General features: G+C 45.8%; 12 protein-coding genes across 12 annotated transcripts; 7 read left to right on the top strand and 5 right to left on the bottom strand.

The window, feature by feature from the left end:
* Positions 1 to 28: 28 nt before the first annotated feature.
* CEF1 (Cef1p) lies at positions 29 to 2,116 on the top strand. Its single transcript, XM_020217273.1, has 2 exons — positions 29 to 100; positions 183 to 2,116. The coding sequence occupies exons 1-2, from the start codon at positions 55 to 57 to the stop codon at positions 2,081 to 2,083; spliced, it is 1,947 nt and encodes a 648-aa protein (XP_020072943.1). The 5' UTR covers positions 29 to 54; the 3' UTR covers positions 2,084 to 2,116.
* A 174-nt stretch (positions 2,117 to 2,290) lies between these two features.
* RIM20 (Rim20p) lies at positions 2,291 to 4,627 on the top strand (the record flags this gene model as incomplete). Its single annotated transcript, XM_020212454.1, has 1 exon — positions 2,291 to 4,627. One exon carries the CDS (start codon positions 2,291 to 2,293, stop codon positions 4,625 to 4,627), a length of 2,337 nt encoding a protein of 778 aa, XP_020072942.1.
* A 28-nt stretch (positions 4,628 to 4,655) lies between these two features.
* On the bottom strand, positions 4,656 to 6,043 carry MOD5 (tRNA dimethylallyltransferase; the record flags this gene model as incomplete). Its single annotated transcript, XM_020216765.1, has 2 exons — positions 4,656 to 5,930; positions 5,984 to 6,043. 2 exons carry the CDS (start codon positions 6,041 to 6,043, stop codon positions 4,656 to 4,658), a joined length of 1,335 nt encoding a protein of 444 aa, XP_020072941.1.
* A 338-nt stretch (positions 6,044 to 6,381) lies between these two features.
* On the top strand, positions 6,382 to 7,340 carry RAM2 (bifunctional protein farnesyltransferase/protein geranylgeranyltransferase; the record flags this gene model as incomplete). Its single annotated transcript, XM_020213490.1, has 2 exons — positions 6,382 to 6,384; positions 6,447 to 7,340. 2 exons carry the CDS (start codon positions 6,382 to 6,384, stop codon positions 7,338 to 7,340), a joined length of 897 nt encoding a protein of 298 aa, XP_020072940.1.
* An 864-nt stretch (positions 7,341 to 8,204) lies between these two features.
* CYBJADRAFT_170365 (aromatic ring-hydroxylating oxygenase subunit alpha) lies at positions 8,205 to 9,572 on the top strand (the record flags this gene model as incomplete). The annotated part of the gene is made up of 1 exon (XM_020216109.1): positions 8,205 to 9,572. One exon carries the CDS (start codon positions 8,205 to 8,207, stop codon positions 9,570 to 9,572), a length of 1,368 nt encoding a protein of 455 aa, XP_020072939.1.
* A 150-nt stretch (positions 9,573 to 9,722) lies between these two features.
* SCJ1 (Scj1p) lies at positions 9,723 to 11,025 on the bottom strand. Its single transcript, XM_020217705.1, has one exon. It carries the CDS (start codon positions 10,987 to 10,989, stop codon positions 9,874 to 9,876), a length of 1,116 nt encoding a protein of 371 aa, XP_020072938.1. The 5' UTR covers positions 10,990 to 11,025; the 3' UTR covers positions 9,723 to 9,873.
* A 168-nt stretch (positions 11,026 to 11,193) lies between these two features.
* On the top strand, positions 11,194 to 12,698 carry DML1 (Dml1p). The gene has a single exon (XM_020213964.1). The coding sequence runs from the start codon at positions 11,214 to 11,216 to the stop codon at positions 12,591 to 12,593; it is 1,380 nt and encodes a 459-aa protein (XP_020072937.1). The 5' UTR covers positions 11,194 to 11,213; the 3' UTR covers positions 12,594 to 12,698.
* Positions 12,699 to 12,714: 16 nt separating this feature from the next.
* CYBJADRAFT_165275 (uncharacterized protein) lies at positions 12,715 to 13,574 on the bottom strand. The gene has a single exon (XM_020213963.1). The coding sequence runs from the start codon at positions 13,443 to 13,445 to the stop codon at positions 12,744 to 12,746; it is 702 nt and encodes a 233-aa protein (XP_020072936.1). The 5' UTR covers positions 13,446 to 13,574; the 3' UTR covers positions 12,715 to 12,743.
* A 345-nt stretch (positions 13,575 to 13,919) lies between these two features.
* Positions 13,920 to 14,667, top strand: CYBJADRAFT_165274 (uncharacterized protein). The gene has a single exon (XM_020213962.1). It carries the CDS (start codon positions 13,967 to 13,969, stop codon positions 14,531 to 14,533), a length of 567 nt encoding a protein of 188 aa, XP_020072935.1. The 5' UTR covers positions 13,920 to 13,966; the 3' UTR covers positions 14,534 to 14,667.
* A 64-nt stretch (positions 14,668 to 14,731) lies between these two features.
* HOC1 (alpha-1,6-mannosyltransferase) lies at positions 14,732 to 15,883 on the bottom strand (the record flags this gene model as incomplete). Its single annotated transcript, XM_020212379.1, has 1 exon — positions 14,732 to 15,883. The coding sequence occupies one exon, from the start codon at positions 15,881 to 15,883 to the stop codon at positions 14,732 to 14,734; it is 1,152 nt and encodes a 383-aa protein (XP_020072934.1).
* A 317-nt stretch (positions 15,884 to 16,200) lies between these two features.
* Positions 16,201 to 19,203, bottom strand: LOS1 (Ran GTPase-binding protein LOS1; the record flags this gene model as incomplete). The annotated part of the gene is made up of 1 exon (XM_020212427.1): positions 16,201 to 19,203. The coding sequence occupies one exon, from the start codon at positions 19,201 to 19,203 to the stop codon at positions 16,201 to 16,203; it is 3,003 nt and encodes a 1,000-aa protein (XP_020072933.1).
* Positions 19,204 to 19,917: 714 nt separating this feature from the next.
* Positions 19,918 to 20,421, top strand: SEC11 (signal peptidase complex catalytic subunit SEC11; the record flags this gene model as incomplete). Its single annotated transcript, XM_020212360.1, has 1 exon — positions 19,918 to 20,421. One exon carries the CDS (start codon positions 19,918 to 19,920, stop codon positions 20,419 to 20,421), a length of 504 nt encoding a protein of 167 aa, XP_020072932.1.
* Positions 20,422 to 20,581: the final 160 nt, after the last annotated feature.

The raw sequence follows: 20,581 nt of genomic DNA, 5'->3' as shown, positions 1-20,581 counted from the left end.
TATAGAGGCATCTCTTCTTTACGAGCGAGCGTTCACTACCCTCTGCTTTGCGATATGGTTCCGGTCTATGTTAAAGGTGGTGCTTGGTCCAACGTTGAAGGTGAGTTGGATATGGCTTCCCGTGCTCTTTCTCCGTGCTTAGCGGGGGAACTATGTTCTATGATACTAACACTTCAGTATAGACCAAATCTTGAAAGCAGCTGTTTCCAAGTATGGGCTTCAACAGTGGACTAGAGTCGCTTCATTATTAGCAAAGAAGACAGCGAAACAGGCCAAGGCTCGATGGAACGAATATCTTGATCCAAGGCTTCGTAAAGAAGACTGGTCGCCGGAAGAGGATGAGAAGTTGTTGAATCTTGCAAGGCTATTGCCGAATCAATGGAGATCGATTGCGGAGTCGTTTGGAAGAACCGCTGCACAATGTGTTGAAAGATACCAAACACTGCTGGATGAAACCTCTGGAAGCATGTCCTCAAATGACTTGGGGCTAACTGGCTCAAGTGCTGAGAACGCTGTGTCGATTGGCTCAACGAGCGTCCAGGTTGGTGATCTCAACATTGATGCAGAGACGAAGATTGCAAGACCAGATGCCGTTGACCTTGATGACGATGAAAAGGAGATGCTCTCAGAAGCTAGAGCTAGGTTGGCTAATACTAAGGGTAAGAAGGCAACTAGAAAGGAGAGGGAGAAGATGCTTGCAGAGAGTAAACGTATTGCCCTGTTACAGAAAAGACGTGATTTGAAACAGGCCGGTATAACAACGAAGCTTAGTGCCCCGAAAAAGAAGTATGCCACTCAAAAAGACTATAATGCGGATATAGTGTTTGAGCATAGACCCACTGAAGGATTCTACGATACTTCAGAGGAGATCCAAGCAAACGACAAGCAGCTGAATAAGTTTGAACGTGATGTGAATTATTCTGGGTTGGATTCTGATAAGCAAAAGAATAAAGAAAAAAGACCAAGAAATGAAACGAAGCCACAACAGAATAATGAGATCGAAAAGGCTCCTATTATTAACGTGGATGAAGCTTTCAAGAGAAGAAAACTGAATCTTCCAGAACCCGAGTTTAATGACGTTGAGATGGATGAGTTGTCGAAGAAGAGCGAAGAGCAGATTCAGGCCACCTTGGAAGAAAGAGTAACACGTGAACAGACACTGGATAATAAATTGAAAATAGCTGCAGAGAAGGTCAAGGAGTATACAACTGGCAACTCTGCTTTATTGATTACAGAGGAAGCTGATCTCTTGGAAGATGAAGATCATTCGATAATAAAAGAAGAAGCACCTATTCCTGAAAAGACAACAATTTCCATTCTTGACAAATTGGCTAACTTGCCTAAGCCAAAGAATGACTATGAAATTGAAATAGAGGAAAGAGCACCCAAGGCACCTGCCCCTCAGAGCAAAAATGTGATCCTGGAAGATGAAGGTGAAAGACAAAGGCTCGAGCAGGTTGCACGGAAACAGCAAGAACAAGCAGCACTTCTTAGAAGATCTTATGCGGTCCAAAAGGGCTTGCCTATTCCTGACCTGGACAGCTCATTCAAATTTAGAGAAGAGTCGAATATTGATAAGCAGATGATCACATTGATCAGATCAGACTATACGAGGTTCAAGAAACCTCAGGGAGCAAAAGTGATACCTGATCTGAATCAACACTTGAGGGAGGAAATCATCAAAGAGATGAAGAATCTCATAGATAGTGATGAGCTCAAACAATTCCAAGACCAATTTGTCGTTCAGCATACCAAGTCCTTCCAGCCAAATGTCGATCCCTCATCACTGATTGATGAGCTCAATTCAATGGTGGAAGAGTGCGCTGCAAGAGAAGAACAGATCAACCAAGACACCAACAACTACATCGAACAGCACAACACGCTATGGGAACAAAACATGGAGCTGCTACAAGAACTACAGGACGTTGATAGGGCTGAAGCTGCGTTCGAGATGCTCCATCAAGGTGAATTGATCTCGCTTGAGGCAAGAAGATCCCGCTTGAACGAAGAGACTGAGACGCTCATTGCATCCGAACAAAGAGCACAGCAGCTTCTGCTTGAGCTCAAACGTAACAGATCCTAATGATAATTGAAAGCCAAGTGCAATGAACTCATGATTTATACTGTAGTCGGAATTTACCCAATCGGGTGTAATGTGCATACCTCGGATCTTGCATTGTTTACATTTTGCAAAAGAACACAAAGGACAACTTGCTCTTGACATTAGACCACACAATTTGTATACCAAGCACCGTCTTCATCCCATATCATAGCTCTCTGCTGAGGAAATATGAGCACCAACCTGCTGTTTGTTCCCTACAGGAAGACGGAGCGTATCGAATTTGGTGCTGCTATTCGTGACATTATCTCTAAGGAATACTACCAGACACCATCAGCTTTTGAAGGCGACATCCGTGAAGTTGATACATTGAGGGGCGATATCATAGATCTTGGCTCTACGCCTCATGATTTGGCACTGCTGAAGCGATACTATGTTCACCTCTGTGCGTTAGAGGGCAAGTTTCCCAACGATCTGGTGGAGTTCCCATGGTATGGTACGTTGGGGTACCGCGTAACAGGGCCTGTGAAGTTGAAGAGTTTCTTCTTTGAGAGGCTAAACGTCCTGTATAACATTGCGTCGTTGTATACCCACATGGCACTGGAGCAGGATAGAAAGAATGATGAAGGCCTCAAGAAGGCATGTCTCTACTTCCAGTATGCTGCATCCCATTTTGCCTTGATCGTTAAACTATCAGAGAAGGAGACAAGTGTGACGTTGCCGTTGGACATGCAGAAAGATACCATTGAGACGCTCAAGTTCTTGAGTCTTGCCCAAGCACAAGAAGTGTTCTGGCAGAAGGCAACCGCTGACAAGGTGAAAGATTCTCTGGTGGCAAGATTAGCCATGCAGGTGAGCGATTTCTATAATGAAACGCTTCAATCTGCGAACCGTGGTGAAGGTTTCAGGACAGAGTGGATCAGCCACATAACAGTGAAGAAGGCACATTTTGAAGCAGTAGCCAACTTTAGAGCATCGCTTGCATCTGTGGCTTCGTCCAAGTATGGCGAGGAGGTATCCCATCTTCAAAGAGCGCAAAATGTCATCAACGGAGTATCACCGAATCTAAAATTTGTATCACAGGCAGTTGAACAAGACTTTGAAGGTCTCACGAAGATCATTTCTGAGACTTTAAGAACAGCAGAGAAGGATAACGACTTGATTTACTTACAGGACGTTCCACAAACTCCCCCACGAATCATCAGTGCCAATGTTACCAAAGATCTCCCACTTGACGAGATTGTCAAGCCAGCTGAAGCCCTGAAGACCGGTAGCTATGGAAAGCAGTTGTTCCGTGATCTTTTGCCATTTGACATCATACAGATCTCTCAAGCATATCGTGAACGTCAATCTGAATATGTCCAGCGTCATTTGGCGGTGCCTATTAAGTCACTAACAAAGATGTTACACGAATTCCTCTTTATGAGGAATCTTCCTAGTGCAGTTGAGACTGTTGACAAACCATTAGCCCTTCCAGTATCATTGCTGGACCATCAACAAGAGGTAAAGACCAAAGGAGGTGTTGTCAAACTGAAACGTGCTCTTAGAGACATTGAGAATCTATCAATGGATGGTGAGAGGTTGCTTGCCGGTGCCAATGATCGCCTGAAACTTGAAGCAGAAGAGGATGAGCTCCTTCGTCAAAGACAAGGCTCTAAACATTGGACTAGAGAGCCATCTGCAACTGCAGCTGCTCCATTCTATCAGCGCATCAAAGACCTAGAGAACTATTTAGCACAGGCAAAAAATGGTGATAAGACAATAAGAGAGCAGTTTAATTCTATTGAGTCACTTCTTGTTGTTTTGGCATCCTCAGAAGCTGAAATACGCAATTATATACCGAATTCAAAGGCTCGTCAACTGGATCCATCTTTGAGACGAGTTGTTGCTGAATTAAAAGAGTGTCTTTCAAAAGCTCGCAAACTGGAGTTTGAAAGAGACAACTTTCTTGAGGTGGTGGAAGTTAAGAGTGAACAGTATAACATATTACCAAAGATCGTCTCGGAATACAAAGCCATGCAACAAGACTTGAAAGATGTGAAACTGGACATGACATCATTTGAGCCCGTTTTTGGAAAGCACATCAAGAATTTCCAGAGTGATCTTGATTTCCTTGAATCGCAAAAGAAGACTCAAATAGAGTTAGAGCACAAGATCGACGACCTTGACAAGAAGTTTAATCACATGAATAGTTTGCAAGGCTCAAATGATGATAGGGCCAAGGTCTTGAAGAATTTGGACTTTGCTTACAACTCTTTTGTTGACCTTTTGAACAATGTTTCACAAGGTTTAAAGTTCTACAATGATTTTAACGCTCGTTGTCAAGGTTTAATCCAAGAAATTGATCAATTTGTTTCTAAAAGACGTGTTGAGGCTCGTGATATGGAGGCTGAGTTGAATAACAGATTCCAAGATATGAAGCTGAACTCTTCACCTCAAAAAGAAACACCAAAAGATAACATCACCATTCAACGTCCGCAATCACCAGCGTTGATAGCACCAAAGGCCAAACCCGCAAAGTCTAAGAGTGGATTGTGGAATCCAGACAGTGGTATCAAGTTCAATTGAAGAAAAAGGGTTGTCAACGTCAATGATGTTATTGTGATGTAGTTGTCTTATCTTTCTTTGCAAGCCATTCTTCGTATTCTCTTTTACGTTTGCCCCTGTTTAAGTTGGATCTATGTCTTTTACTCTTGAGGTGTATTTCAAATTGTTTATCACCAACAATGACTAAAGGTGAATCATCACTGTTATGACATACTTCACAAGTGATGTGCTTCCATTCTTTCAGCTTGTCCTTTGCTTCCTGCTGTCCCTTATTGGGAATAATATCAAACGGTAAAGACTTGGGGACCTGGCTCATTGTGGGCACCTTATCTTGGAGAAACTCTTCGGTGATAGATGCTCCTCTCTCAAATACGTTCTCGTTCCAGTGTGACAGGTCTGTGGCATCCAGAACATATAGCCTTCCTCCGTTTTCATATCCATGTTCCTCCTCTTGCTGAAGATCTGATGCAAACATACCCTTTATCCATTTTACTTGTTTTTTGGCGTACTGTCTCGTACGTGCCTTCATTTGTTCAGTGCATTCCCTTAATAGTTTATCGTCTGTTTGGCCATTTTCTAACCAAGGTAGGAACTCCTTGAAGCCAATGACTTGCCATACACCTCTCTCTAAATCAGGTTTTGGTTCGTGTGTTGAGTAGTATTCGTAGAGCTCTCTAATCTCCTGCATTCCTCCGTCTCTCAGCATCTTATCGACACGGTCGTCCAATCTCTTATCAAGTATTGTCTTTTCAGAGAAGAGCCAAAAGGGTAAGATGTTATAGTCCAAGGACGATTCAGAATGTGCAGACTGCTTCTGTTCGCTATAGTGTTCAGATGCACTCTTCTTTGTTGAGAAGTAAATCTCGAGAGCCCTTCTAATGCGACGTGTATCATTAGGATGAAACTTCTGGGCTACTAGTGGGTCATATCTCTGTAATTGTTGCAGTACACCCTCTGGTGGTCCATCGAGAATGTCTAGCTGTTCCTTTGTCAATTTTGAAGAGACGTTTTCAGCCTCTGTTGTATCGCGAGGTATTGTCTTGTTGTTGAATAGAAGTGCCTTCAAGTAATAATGCGTGCCACCGACAACGATGGGTAGTTTGCCTCTACTATGAATATCATCAATGGCCTCACCAGCTTCTTGAGAAAACCTGTGTATGAAATATTCCTCGTCCCATCCAACATGGTTCATCACATGGTGCACAACGCCTTCCCTCTCCTCCAAAGGATGTTTATTGGTGATGATTGGGGCACCTTTATACATTTGCATCGAGTCTGCATTGATAACCTCACCGTTAAACCTCTTTGCAAGCTCAATTGAGAACTTTTCATCGATTTGTTAGCCCAATCTGCTATATCAACATGTTACACACTTACTTGAGACTTGCCAACCCCTGTGGTCCCAACAATAACGACTACATCTTTTGGTTTGCCCATTATGAATCTCTTGATGTACTTCAGCATACAAACTCTACGCTACGGTGATGGAGCAAAGGTTTAATTAGAAAACTTCCAATGGCTAAAGTAGTGCGATGAGCTTACACGAGGCACTTGGCCATATGATGCACCCAGACACCAAATACCCAAACACCCGTACACCTACCCATCCGTACATCCATACACCCGTACATCCCACACACCTCATTGTCATCTCCAAAGATGGAAAGCAGATTCATCATCAACTAACCTCAAAAACAGCCTATAAAGTAGGACCACTGGAGTTCCTGCGCTCGTTGAAGTTGTCTGCCTAGAGGATACCGCTACGATACTTGAACATGGTGAGTAGTACCAGCAACAGGTTCTACATTTCGTGCTAACACTGCTTTCGCTCGATCAACAGGAACAGTACACCTGGGATGATGTTGAACCACTTCCGCTCAACATTGAAGACAGCTCAGTTGCTTCAATCTTGTATACGGATAAGTTTAAAACAGTGATGGGCCTATTTAGGGCACTGCAGCAGAAGGAGGAATACTCGGAACGTGCGCTGGCACTTACAGGCAGTGTGATTGAGCTGATCGCTGCGCATTATACGGTTTGGCAGTACCGCTACCAAATTATAATCCGATTGAATAAGGATATCAACAAGGAACTGGAATGGGTCGATGAGATAACACTGGACAATCCCAAGAATTACCAGATTTGGGGTTATAGGCAATCACTGTTGAAACATTTGAACATGCGTGATATACACCGTGATATCCCCATCATCGACGTGATGATCGAGGACGATCCGAAAAACTATCACGTCTGGTCATACCGTAAATGGTGTGTGCAATGGTGCGACGACTGGAGTAACGAGCTGCCATTTGTCGATAAGTGTCTCGAAAAGGATGTTTATAACAATTCAGCATGGTGCCATAGGTACTTTACAGTATGCCACGGTGAAAAACTCAGCGAACAAGTGTTTGATTACGAAGTTGAGTACACAATGGGCAAAATATCACTTGCTCCTCACAACGAATCCTCCTGGAACTACTTGGTGGGGCTGTTTGAAAAGGCTGATAAGTCTCTAATTCCCCTTGAAATTTTCGCTCAACGGTTTATCAAGATGGAAGGACCAAGTGACGCACACGAGATAAGCCTGTGGGCTTTTGAAGTGCTGACACGCATCTACAAAGAGAAAGGCGAGACGGCACAGGTGATTGAGAACTACGAGCTTCTAAGGGACAAGTACGACGTGATGAGAGCGAACTACTGGGACCACCAGAGGAAGCTGTTACTGAGCAACTGAAAGCACCACTAGAGCCCATCTCTCTGTGCTCATTGCTTCTGGAACCGTGCCTCCACATCCACCACCAGCACCATCACAAGACAATCTAACCGTGTGCTGTGCGACAAGGCCGAACAAAGCAAACGTATGTGTCATACATAATAGCTCCTCCGTCGCCCACACAGCACACCAGATGTGGTCGCAGAGCGTGGACACCACCCGCATCAGCACACTCAAATGACAACATCACGGTATATAATGATAACAACCAATCACATCGCTACAATTATCAATACACGAAGGCCTAATCAGCCTACTTAATCTACGCACAGTTCCCAATCTCCACGCCAACATCTAATCCCACTGGCACTTCCGTCCCTCACAACCCTGTGGGAATTGAACAGAGAAACAGCAGCGCACAGGCCAATTGATAGCACTGGACCAAAGACAAAGGAAAAGCCAAAGCCAAACAACACCTCAGATCGCTTCAAACGACTCCAAAAGGGGGAATTTTTCCAACAGAGGCCCCCATACGCCCAGCTGGAAAATGCCTGCTTATCATGTTTTGCGGAGCATGGAAAATTCCCCCGGAAAAACAGCTGCCTTGCTGCACCAGCGGAAAAACATCGATAATTCCTGTGGAGATTTTCCACTCTGCAGCGATGAGCAGATAGCGACGAGCAGATAGCGACGAGGATGATTAGGATTGTCTGCTGTGCGGTGGTAGCGGTGGTGATGGAAGAGGTGGCGATGGAAGAGGTGGCGATGGTGGCCGCAAGTATATAAGGAGGCTGATATCCTGCTGTTGGTGCTGCTTGGTCTGGCGTGGTGCTTCTACACAGTACCACAACAACTGCTTCTAACACTCTCTGTTGATCTGATACAATGGCTTCTGCTGCTACTGCTCCAACTGCTGCTGCTACCACCGCTGCCCGTCCAGGCGAGGACACCTCCAACCCTGAGGAGCTCCTTGCCGGCTCCCACACGCTGCCATCGTCATGGTGGTTTTCTGAGAAGATCTTTGACCTGGAGAAGCGTGCCATATTCATGAAGTCGTGGTTGTACACTGCGCACACCTCCACCTTTAAGAAGGCTGGAGACTACTACGCCTACAACTTCATGGGGATGCAATTCTTCCTCATCAAGAACAAGAAGGGCGAGATCAAGGCCTTCCACAACATCTGCCGTCACAGAGCGTACCCTGTGGTGAGAAAGCAAAAGGGCTCCTCCGTCGTGCTGGGCTGTCTCTACCATGGTTGGTCCTACAACACCGACGGTGACTTTACAAAGGCCCCACAGTTCGAGAACGTTACGGACTTTGACAAGACAGAGAACGGATTGTACCCAATCCGCACCCATGTCACTGACCAGGGTCTGATCTTCATCAACTTTGACAACTCGCCAGAAGGCCCAATGCCATTTGGCGAGTTCTTCAAGGGCCTTGAGGAGGAATTCCACGAGTTCGACTTCAGCGACTACGAGTACCACATGTCGTACGAGCTGGATGGTGAGTTCAACTGGAAGACGTTGATGGACGGCTACATGGAGTGCTACCACTGTCCAACTGCCCACCCTGGCCTGTCCCAAGCTTTCCACATGAACACCTACAACGTCATTCCAAAAGGCCGTTACGCTCGTCACTTCTGTGAGATCAAGCGTACGGAGGCTGCTCAGCCAGAGCCAAAGAAGGAGGAATCAAAGGGCTGGTTCGGCTTCGGTAAGCCACAAGAGGTCCAGGACAAGGTTGAAGAGAAGAAGAACGTTGGTGGTGAGTTTGATGGTTTGTGGATGTACCTGTTCCCAACCAACGGCATCAACTGCTACTCACCAGCCTGGTACTCCATCAGAGTGTTGCCAATCTCTCCATCCCACACGATCTTGCAATACGACATCTTCACCAAGAAGGGCTTGCCAGAGGCTGAGAAGAAGGAGTTTGTCGACTTCTTGCAACAGGTTGAGATCGAGGACTTTGACCTCTGTGTGAAGACTCAGAAGAACTTGAACCAAGGCCTGTACTCCACTGGCTTCCTTCACCCACAGAAGGAGAGAGGTGTTGTGTTTTACCAGAACCTGGTTAAGGACATGGTGAAGGAGCACTTTGCAAAGGAACAGGAAGCTGGCCACCAGATAAACCCAGCAAAGCTTGGTGCTGATAAAGGTGGTGCGGAAACCGATGAGCTCGAGCACATCTGTAAGAGCTTGGAATGTCAAGGCTCTAACCCTGAGACCTTTGCAAAGGAGCTGAACTGGTGATTTAGCAGACGGAGTGGATGAGTTCTGTGGAGTATATTATTATATAGCTGGTTTTTCTATATGGTTGTTGATACATATTTATCTTGATATGCGCTGTAGTGTGGAATGACGGGGTTGTGAGGTGGAGGAGCCCATCAACTGATTTTAGAGCCCATCAACTCATTTTAGAGCTCATCAACTGATTTTATAGCTCATCAACTGATTTTAGAGCCCATAAACCATCTATAAAGTCCATTGATTAGTTCCACAGCCCACCAACCATCTCTAAAGCCCATCCACCAGCCACAGCGCTCCAATCACCTCAAAGCTCATCCCTCAGATACTTCGCCTTGTTGCTCACACCTCCTGGCATCACAACAACGTAATCAATGACCAAATCACCAAACTCTTCGGCGTGGTGATCTGGCCGTGGCATCCCCTTGCCCTTTATAACCTCGATCTCTCCACTCATAACGCTCTTGCCCGAAGGTCTTGATAGGGTGATGTTTTCGTCATCAAAGAACATCAATTCACGTCTCCAGCCACCAGCCACTGCCTCCTTAAGCGTCAAGGCCTCGGTTCTGTATAAGTTGTCACCACGTCTTCTGTAGCCGTAGGACTCCTTCCCACTTTCTCTCACCAAAATCTTCAAATCACCACTCACATGGTCTGGAGAATGGTTGCTTTCGCCTGATAGCACATGGACGTGGTCTCTACTGGTGCCTGGCTCCACGAAGATGTCATACTGTCTTTTACCACGCACAACACCTTGTCCGTTACAGGTGGAACACTTATGCTGGATTGTCTTGCCCTTTCCGTGACATTGATCACAGGTGGTCTGGATCTGCTGGAACATCCCTGGCGCCAGCTGTCTCTTGACGATCCTGACTCCACTCCCGTTACACGTGCTACACGTATGGGTCTTGTTGTCCTTCGAGCCTGTTCCAGAACAGGTCCCACAGAGGTTTTGCATCTCCACGGTGAACTGGAAGGTCTCACCGAGATAGAAGTCCTTCAGCGAGACATCCACTGCCACTTCGGTATCTGAGCCTCGTGGCTTCTGATTACGCTGCTGCTGCTGCTGGTGTCTTCCAAAGCCAAAGAAGTCACCAAAAGGGTCAAACCCTCCACCACCACCACCACCACGGCCACCTTGTCCGCCGTTCTTCAGCCCATCCGCACCGTACCGATCATACACGCCACGCTTCTCGTCGTCGCTCAGCACCTCGTACGCCTCTCCGATCTCAATGAACTTCTGGTGAGCCTCCTCGTTCCCAGGGTTCTTATCCGGGTGGTACTTCTTCGACAGGTTGCGGTACGCAGACTTGATCTCCTTCTCAGACGCCTGCTTAGACACCCCCAGCACGCCGTAGTAGTCGATCTCACACGTCACAACTGTCAGCAGCACCGTGAACAGGGCCAAGATGTTCCACTTCATCGTTGTTCTCGCTCTTTAGGCTGCCTTCTGGCCCCCGTTGCGTGCAATGTTGAGTTGATGTGTATGTGTCGTTTTCAGCTCCTGGCGGTGGATGCTGAGCGCCCGGTTTGTACCGTTGTTGCCCTGGCAACCGGGACAGGATTGAAATTTTTCACCTCATCACCGAGATGCGATGAGCTTATCAACCTCATGGCTGCTGTGTATGAGGTGAGAGGGCACGGGAGATGCGGGAGATTGTGACTGTATCGCAGTCTCAGAGGAGCAACCACCTGGCGACGCAGTTCTACAACTGCCAGGACTCGTTGATTGAGTATTCTAGGTGGAAGGAGTCGAGAAACGACCCTCTGGTGCACTTCCGTGCGACGGTGACGGCGTCCACGATCTCTTTCAATCCACGGGCGCTGCTGTGGGAGCTGAGTGGTGGCTACGGTGCGCTGGGACAGTACGAGTACTTTGGTGGTGACTGTGGTGACTGTGGCGAGGAATTGGAGCAGAGGCACGAGTCAATTGTGCGGAAGCCGGTGGTGAAGAGTGCGTACCAGGTTGCGCTTGATAACGGTACACAGGCCCCGAAGCTGACGATGGAGTCGACCAGGTACTGGTCTGACTACTCCAGGGTGATTTACGAGCCTAATTCGTTCAGTACTCTGACCAATTGGGAGTTTGACCCTGATGAATGCCCTGAAGGCCGGCTGGCGATGGGGAAAGAGAGGTCGTTCAAGGGGTTCGACGTGGGAGTGGAAGAATGGGCCAATGTTGGAGAGGACTTCCTGGAGGACAAGCTCAGGGTGTCCCTGGAGCATTGTGATCTGCTCAATGGGCTGAATATCGTCACAGAGCTCGACTCGTCGTGGGGAGCGTTCTCCTCTGAGCTTGTAGAGGCGATCAGAGACGATTATAGTCCGAAAAGCTCTATAGTGACATGGGCCATCCACAAGCCTGGCTCACAGAGGCTGGCTCTCCAGGAACGTCTTGATAGAATCAAGACGTTCATGGCATTACAAAGAAGCTGTACAGCCTTTATACCCTTGTCAGAGATGGATCAAGAAAGTATGTGGATAAGTGCAGCTATTCAGTGTATTCCATTTGACACTTTCCAGACGATGAACTCAGAAAAGGCACAGGCTGGAATGAATTTCCATACTATGCTACAGTCACTGTCACTGGGATCAGATCGTCACTTGGTGTCTGGAGTCAATGCCACCAACGGTGATGATGCCTGGCAATTCAGTGATTTGCTCTACAACGGTGAGGACAGTGGGCATAGGTTCAGTGAGATGAACATCACCAGGCCTGCCAGCGATGGCTCTTCACTGGATCACCAACCAGAGGAGGTTGATAGAACAACTACTAATTATACCATGGAACAGTGCTTCAATCCGCCTGATTCTTATCCTGAAGGGCTGATATCCTCTGAGCATCCTATGGGAGTGACATTCAGCGTAGATAAATCAACGAGGGCCAAGCTGGTCGACATGAGGAAATGTGTCGAACGTCTTCTTCGTCATGGTGATGAGAGACATGGTCTGGTGGATGAGCTGGATACACTGGCTCAGAGGTATGAGCATGGCTGGGAAGACGACGAAGAGGACTTTGACGATTGATCTCTGTCAATTGTAATTACCAGGTGTTCCACCACTTACAACACATAGCCTAATACACGGTTCCTTTAGATCATGGACGTTACATTAGTAATACATACAACCAGCGAATCAAGCTGGTCCCCCTTCCCTTCCAGTTTTATAGTAACAGTTTTACATTTCCCAGTCGCAATCGATGTCAGCATCCTCGTGAGAATGATCATACAGGGAATAGTTCACATTCACTATATTCTCCTCGTGTAAGTGATAGCTCCTGTTGATCTCTCTGTACCCTTCTATCATGTAGGATTCAACCTCTACTGATGGAGAAGGTGAAGGAATCATCGGCACGCTTTCCCTTACCTGCTTCTCCTCGGGCGCAGGCGCAAAGGTGCTCAAGTTTATATCGTTGTCCAGCGTTGCCTTTTCACTCTTTCCCTCCTTAATCACCTTAATCATGCCGAAGGGACTCTGTTGAACCACGCCGCCTTGTGGTAGCTGGAAGATTGGCCAATCACAGCGCACTGGCTCTTGAGATCCTGGCTCATCCTCAGCAGTAACCGCGTGTCTCAGCTTCTTCGTCACACCACCATCATCATCACGCTTCCGTTTCTGTACTCGCTTGCTCTGTCTATGGGCAGTCGGGCTCTGGTGGTACGAGCTGGTGACTGTGCCGTGGTGAAGCTGATGGTGCTGATGGCTTGTGCTGAGAGGTGACTGTGGCAGTGAATGTGGGTACTGGTGTTGGTACGACTGTGACTGTGGAGACGGTGAGTAGTGCGACACCGTCGGTGAGAACAGCTGCGTGTTCTCCATGAACCACGCGTCCTGTGACACCATATCAGGACGTGGTGATGAATGGTCGAGGAAGAGCATTCTATATGAGAGGATCTGGCCCTGGATGATGAGACTTGTCTAACGAGATATGGATATACACAGCCACACACCACTTTGGAGTCCAAGTACGAGGTCTCAGACAGTGAGAAGGAATGGGAATGTATAGCTGAAGCAGAGAAAGAGAAGTGAGTGGAAGGAGAGAGAGGAAGAAGCCCTCGGTGGTGCTGCTACTGGTGATGTTTGCGGGTGTCTGGATGTACCGTTTTGGCTTTGTTTATCTGCTTCCCAAAGCGGACGTTGGGGGAGGGGGGGGGTAGGCTTATGTAAGCAGACAGTAATGTGGTGTGCGGGTGTGTGGGCTTATGTAAGCAGATAGTACTGTGATGTTCGGGTGTTCTCGTGTGGCGAGGGTCATCTCGTGGTGTCCGGGTGTTTTGCACCATCTCTTTGAGCTTTCTCTGTTATTTTCTACCTCACTCTGCTCTGCTAAGGCCATAGCTTTCTAAGCAAACTCACGTTCACTCTTCTCTCTCTCTCGTGGGCGCTCAGCACCTTGAAATATGAACGATGATGCCATAACAACCGAGTTCAAGAACGCTGCCAGGTCTGTGGCGGCTCTGTATAAGCTGTCGACGCTGAACAGTGCGGCGATGAAGTCACAAGGGTACCTTGAGTGCCTTGAAGATCTATTGATGGTGATCAAATCTAACGAAGACGTCCAGGAGTGGGCGCTGCGGAAGAAACTACAGCTGGAATGTGCTACCGGCCTGCCGGCCAGTCACGATACGGATGTACGGGCACAGCATGATACTGCAAAGAGCGCAGAGTCCACCACAGCTGCTACTTCCTCATCACTTGTGATTCCAGATGACTATAGCTTCACCATGGAGTCTTCGCCTGGTTGTCATAAGTTCCCGCCCTCCAATCCGATACTGAGTGTAGAAAGACGGAATTCTCGTGTAAAGAAAGACCACCGACGGTTGAAACAGGTCGATAGTGACCTCAGTAGTGTTGATGAGACTGCTGCCTTGGAAGACACCGAGTTGGGCTATCAGCAAAGGGACGAGGATTCACTAAAGAGAAAGGCATTCATGGAGAGCCATGGCAATAAGAAAACAAAGCATTAGGACACTCTATTTGATCACGAACTGGTACCCCAATATCAACATCTCTGGGATACGCTACGATACTTAATCAGTCGCATATATAAGTAGCTTTATACTTGTACGAATACACGAACTCCATAACATCAAACCAAAATATACCAATCAAAGCTGACATGTATACAATACCCACCACTGGGGCTTCAAGGAGAGTCCCGTGGATCAACTGTTCTTCCAGATGTTTTCGAAATAATGCTTAACGTATGCTAAAGGATGGTCTTCGTCCTGAGCCCCCATGGTACCAATACCAGGACTAAAGCTCGTGATTGGTAAAACGAGGATATCACTCATCAGTTTTGGAACTGTAAGCTTTGTGAAATCCTTCCATGTGATTTTGGAGAAGATACCACTTTGAACATAATCGTTGAAATAGGTAAACACAACATCGGTCCAAATACCGGCACCGGTCCATTCCAGGATGTCCAAGTTGTTATCAACTACTAATTCCTCATTGTTCTTCTTCTGTAATGTAATCTCTGTGATCTTTGCAACAACTTCTCTCAAGATTGGGTGTCCAGGTTTGGCTTGAATGACCCATTGACAAAATTGTAATCTTCTTGCATAGGTCTTTCTCCAGTCAGGGGTATCAGGGTCCGATTCAATACCGATTATCATGCCGATTTCATTAGGAGAAACGTTCTCAGGAATCCAATTTGGCACTGGCTGGAGAGGTAAGGTATCAACATCTGCATAGATTCCACCACGTGCAAGCAACAACAGATATCTAAAGAAGTCCATCTTGAGCACAATCGAAGGCAAGGCTTCATAGGCCTCAATCACTTCAGGGATTGTCACGTATAGATAGTGAATGATTGCATGTGAGGTATCATCGTTGAACAGCTCATGGACAAAACCAGGGTTCTTAACAGCCCACTGCATCTCACCTTCTTTGAACTTCTCCCCAAATCTATCATCATTCAGACCGTACTTCCAACTTTGCCAGATATAAGCAGGGAACTTCTTGCTCTGGTCGTACGGGAACAAGAATGCCAGCTTCTCCCTCAAGGTAGAATCAGCAGGAGGACGACGCAACTCTTGGATCTTCTTCTCGAGAACTTTACGATCAGCCTCCAGCTGTGAGATACGCTCGTCCTGTTGTTTCACCAGCCTGTCGGCGATCTGCTCAAGCCTATCCGCAAGCTGGTTCTCCCTATTGGAGCTCAACCCAAGCATGTTTTCATTTGGAATCTGCTTCAGAACCTCTTGAAGATCAGGGGCAGACGTCTTGGATAACTTGTAAAGAACACCCACAATCGTCAGCAGTGAAACCACCACCACAATCAGCCTCTTCATCGGATTCAATAGCCCAACCATTATGAATTAACAGCACTTAGCGGTCTCTATAACGTCCCTTCGCCGTGGTCTTAAACGTTTGGCAAAATGTAAACAAATTTTCGATTCGATCGACTAAAGATGAAAAACTGAAATCAAACGCGCACGCGCTCATAATCTACAAACACCTGGACACCATCACTACACACTATCAGAGGGTCAATATACCAATGCAAAAGACATTTGATTCTAGTAGACTGGGGGGTTTTGGTATGTATGAGTGTTATTTTGGAAAGGCACTTCTCTGTCTATGTATAAGGATCGTTACACTGGTAAACTCGCTCGTATGGTGGAGCCCATCATGACTTCAACTGTATGACAAATTGAACAAAGTACTTCTTGAATGCCTTTGCGTCCAAATTAGCCAGGTTTTGGATCAAATCGTCACCAACGTTCTGGGGAAGTTGGATACGTGGGAAATAGATCTCCCTGAGGTACTGTACCAGGTCTTGCTGCTTGACGGTGAACAAAGTCTTCAAGATCTGTGCCAACTCATCCACGACAAATCTATACTGGGCGTCTTTGACGTCGAATTTAGAGTTTTGAAATGGAATCTCGAAACTGAGGTTGACCAAGTTCTCCAATAGGAAAGATGAGATGCCCTGAATGGTTAGTCCCGTGGCATATTTGTCCTTGGAATCGTTGACAGTATCGTTACCGAAAATGGTGGTGAAATTCTCCAAAGCTGTGAGGGAAAATTTGGCAACTTGAAGGTCCTCCAAGTTGTTTGCATCCAGCAGCAGACTTTGCAAAATTGTTGGTAAATTGGACTTGTTCGTCTCTGTGATTAACAAACTTGAAACGTTGTTCGTTTGAAGTGCTATTAAAAGTGAGATGTATGCCTTCTTTAGGAACGACTTCTCCCTGATGATATCCGGCATTAACTCATAAACGTTGTTCTCACCCTTGTCGTTAACCATTTGGAATACTTTATCAGAGAGTGGCGTGAACAAATCGTTGAGCAACTGATAGATAAGATCATCCTTGTTGAAATTGTGAACAATTTGCCCAATAAATCCAAGGAAATCGGTCAGCTCGCTAAACTTCAAGTTGTTTGAGGCCAAAATGATAGAAATAAGACGCGAAAGGTAGGTATTAATACTTGATTTTAGAATTGGAATGAATCTTGCAAACGAAAATCTGGCTGCGTCTCTGATGCCCTCATTAGAGCTCAAATTCTCTAGAGTCACCAAAACAACCTCAGCAGTGTTTTTGAATCTCTCGATGATCTCAGCATTATAGACTTTGTTTGGTACAGTATCATACTCGAATCCTCTGGCAATGGTACCAATTGCCATTAAGAGATGGTGTGCTTGTAGTATTGTCTTTGGGCTTCTGTCGTTTGAAGAGATGATATTTTGCAAACTCAAGAAAATTGGGTTGAATAACATATCCATCAACTTCAACTTCATGCTGATATTGTCCTTGTTGTGCAATGAAATTAATAATCCCAAGGTTTCGAATAGGTACAACTGGTTGTCAAACTTTGACGACGCTTCAACCAGTTCTGAATCATCATCCTTTTGAGGCAATTCAGCTTCAATCACAAGTAGAGTCTGCGAAAGGTCAGTCACAAGTTCCTGGATAAGATTATCGTTCAATTCAGGTTTGGTCAACTTGGCAAATCTAAAGAATAGATACCAACATCTCATCTGAACCATTTCGTTATTGTTGTGCAATCCCAATGATATAAACAAGTTGAGAATATGACTGGTCAACTCATCCTTGTTATTAGAACTGTTCAACAATGTGTAATGACGAACAATGAGTTCAAAGAAGAGCAGATGGATTAATGGATGGTTTATTTGGATCACGTTAGAATTGATGGTTTTCAAGAGCATCTCTTGGAACATTAAGTACGGTTTAGAACCGATGATCTGTTGTTTTGGAATGTTCATGGTATTCTGTCTCAAACTGTCTGAAAAGCTCGTCAATTCGTACAATCCTAATTCCACTTGTCTCCAGTCTTGTCCGTTGGATTCAAATATGGATTGGTTAATAACAGCAAACATTTGTTCCATGTAGATATCTGGACATGTACTTGCAATAGTATCTTGGAAAACTCTGAGTCTACCTCTAAACTCATTGAACTCTTGGATTGTATCCTCATCTTCACCGTCATCATCATCATCAAATTTCATCTTCACTATGATCTTTTGTAGCAAAGTTGTAAGCAACTCCATATGTGTAGGTGAGATTTGACCACCGGATTGTTTCACTAATTTTTTCAATGCAGTTAGGAAAGCTGACAAGAATGGGAACACCTGACATGAAACATCATCGTACTCATTCGACAGGAAATTCAAAATGAATGGCGAAACTGCAAGGATGCTTTCATTTGCAGCAGTTTTCGTCTCTGGTGTGGCCTCGGAAGAATCCAATATATAACTCAATTCCAATCCAATACTGTTGTACAACTTAGCAACGCTCTCCACTGTATCTATGTCACTTGAGTCGATGTTCAAAGAGGCAACCACGGAAGTCAAGTTCAACATCGACAACAACTGTAACTTGCCCTCTGGTTTCATCTTCTTGCTGATGATTTCAGTTAGGGTAATACAACAAGTGGACTTTTGTCCTTCCTTGTTTAGGAATTGTAGGATTGTGTTTATGTAATCGGATGGAATAATCAAGCTGATTTCAATCCAAGAAACGTAGGCACCAATCACTTGAAGACAACCTTTCAAGATCTCCTGTGTTAGAGCAGAAGATCGATCTCTGAAATCTGTGAGGATGCGCTTCCAAACCAAGGCCAAATCAGCCATATCCGAGACCCTAATAGCATCTTTCAAGTTGTTATTTCTCTCTGTTGTTGTTCTTTCCCTAATGATCAATTGATCACCAATCTCCGAATGGATTGCCAAGAGGACCCTAACGTACTGATCCACCGCGATCTCATTCTCATTCTTGATCAACTGGTGGAAATCCGTGAAGAAGCACGTCCACGACGTCAAGTAAGTTGCACAGAAGCTGGCTGCAAATGCTTCAGCCAGTTTGTTCTTCAGGAATGCCGGATCGTACTTGTTGGCTGAAATCAGAGATTGCAAATACTCCAAGAGTGTACTCCTTATGTATGAGGAGCTGTCTCCTTGCAAAGTTGGGATGTAATCGCACAGCGCCTGTAGTGCTACAAAGCGCACTTGGTCGTTGTTGTTGACATCCTTCAACAGCAGTGCAAACGCTTGCCATCCATCTGGCGAGTTCTTGAGATCGTTCAAAAACTGAATCGCCTGTTGTTTCAGCTGGAAGTCAGCGGTACCACCAATGGCTATCTCCACTGCTTGCTTGATTTGCTCGTCCATCGATGTCCTCTCTTCGACGCTTTCTTCCTTTCCGCCTCTTTCGTTGTCCCTCTCTCTATCTTTCTTTATATGAGTGCGACTCTTCGAGAATGTTCTTCTGCCCCAATCAAACCAGAAAGTATAACCCAAAGAGTATTGAAAATAGCGTCGTTGTGTTTATCAGATACCAAGGATCTTAAATGAGTGTTCTACTACCGAAGCGCCGTGTTTAAACCTTTGCCGCTCTGTGTATCAAGACCAGCTCTTGTAGATTTGATCTCTCGAGACTTAGTTGATCTTTTTTTCAACCTTTTTTTTTCATCGCATTTGTGTACAAAAATTTTTGTTTGTTTGTTTTTCAGCCTGCGCGAAAATCAAATTTAGAGGCAATGCTACAATACTGAGAACTATCAAACTACCCACACAACGTAAGCCAATTGACACGGGTTTTGTTATCTTGGCTTATCCATCTGGATCTAACAATACATTGTGGTTTCGATGGTGTGACTGTGTGGTTGTGATTTGTGTAAAAAAGACGAGGACTGCAACTGCCCTGGCGCGTGATTTCAGAGAAGTGTGGCCGTCGCGGTAGGGTAACCCCATAGAACTACCTAGAGATGCCTAAATTCGGCGCTTGACGCTGTCTTCAAAGCCGTTGTAAACACGTAGATTGTAAAGCATCACCACGAGGAGGAGACACGCAATTGAACCTGGACGGAAGAAGTGATTGGCACGATGAACTTGAGACAACAGCTACAACAACTGCTCACGCTGCTCTATGTTGGCACCTCCGCGTATATGTTCTGGAAGGGGCTGTCTGTGGTTACGAACTCGTCTTCTCCAATAGTTGTTGTTCTGTCAGGCTCCATGGAGCCTGCGTTCCATAGAGGTGATGTTCTGCTGTTGTGGAACCGTAACGAGAGATCGAGGGTTGGAGACGTTGTGGTGTACGAGGTGAATCAGAAGGCCATTCCTATTGTCCACAGGGTGTTGAGAGAACACCATAATGACAAGAAGCAACTGCTACTGACAAAAGGTGATAACAACCCTGTTGACGATTTGGGACTATACGCACGCGGTCAGAACTATCTCAATAAGGATAAGGATATCGTCGGTACCGTGTATGGATACTTCCCATTTGTTGGTTATGTGACGATTCTCATAACAGAGAACCAGTACTTTAAGTATGGTTTATTAGGCCTCATCGCTTTATCCTCGTTGATCTCTGGTGAAGAGTGAAGCTTTGGTGCACATATATAAAGCAAATACAGCAAAAAGAAAACAGTGTGATATGCCCTGGCTTAGTAGTCTAGTTCCATAGCAGGTTCTGTCTCTTCGAATGGTCTCTTCTTTGACTTTGCCTGGTCCCTCTTCATCTGCACAACGTTTGAAATGATCT

Source organism: Cyberlindnera jadinii (assembly GCF_001661405.1).
Source record: "Cyberlindnera jadinii NRRL Y-1542 unplaced genomic scaffold CYBJAscaffold_1, whole genome shotgun sequence".
NCBI classification, from domain to species: Eukaryota; Fungi; Ascomycota; class Saccharomycetes; order Phaffomycetales; family Wickerhamomycetaceae; genus Williopsis; species Williopsis jadinii.
The sequence above is the reverse complement of the archived record's forward strand: the minus strand, read 5'-3'. Positions and strand labels throughout refer to the sequence as shown.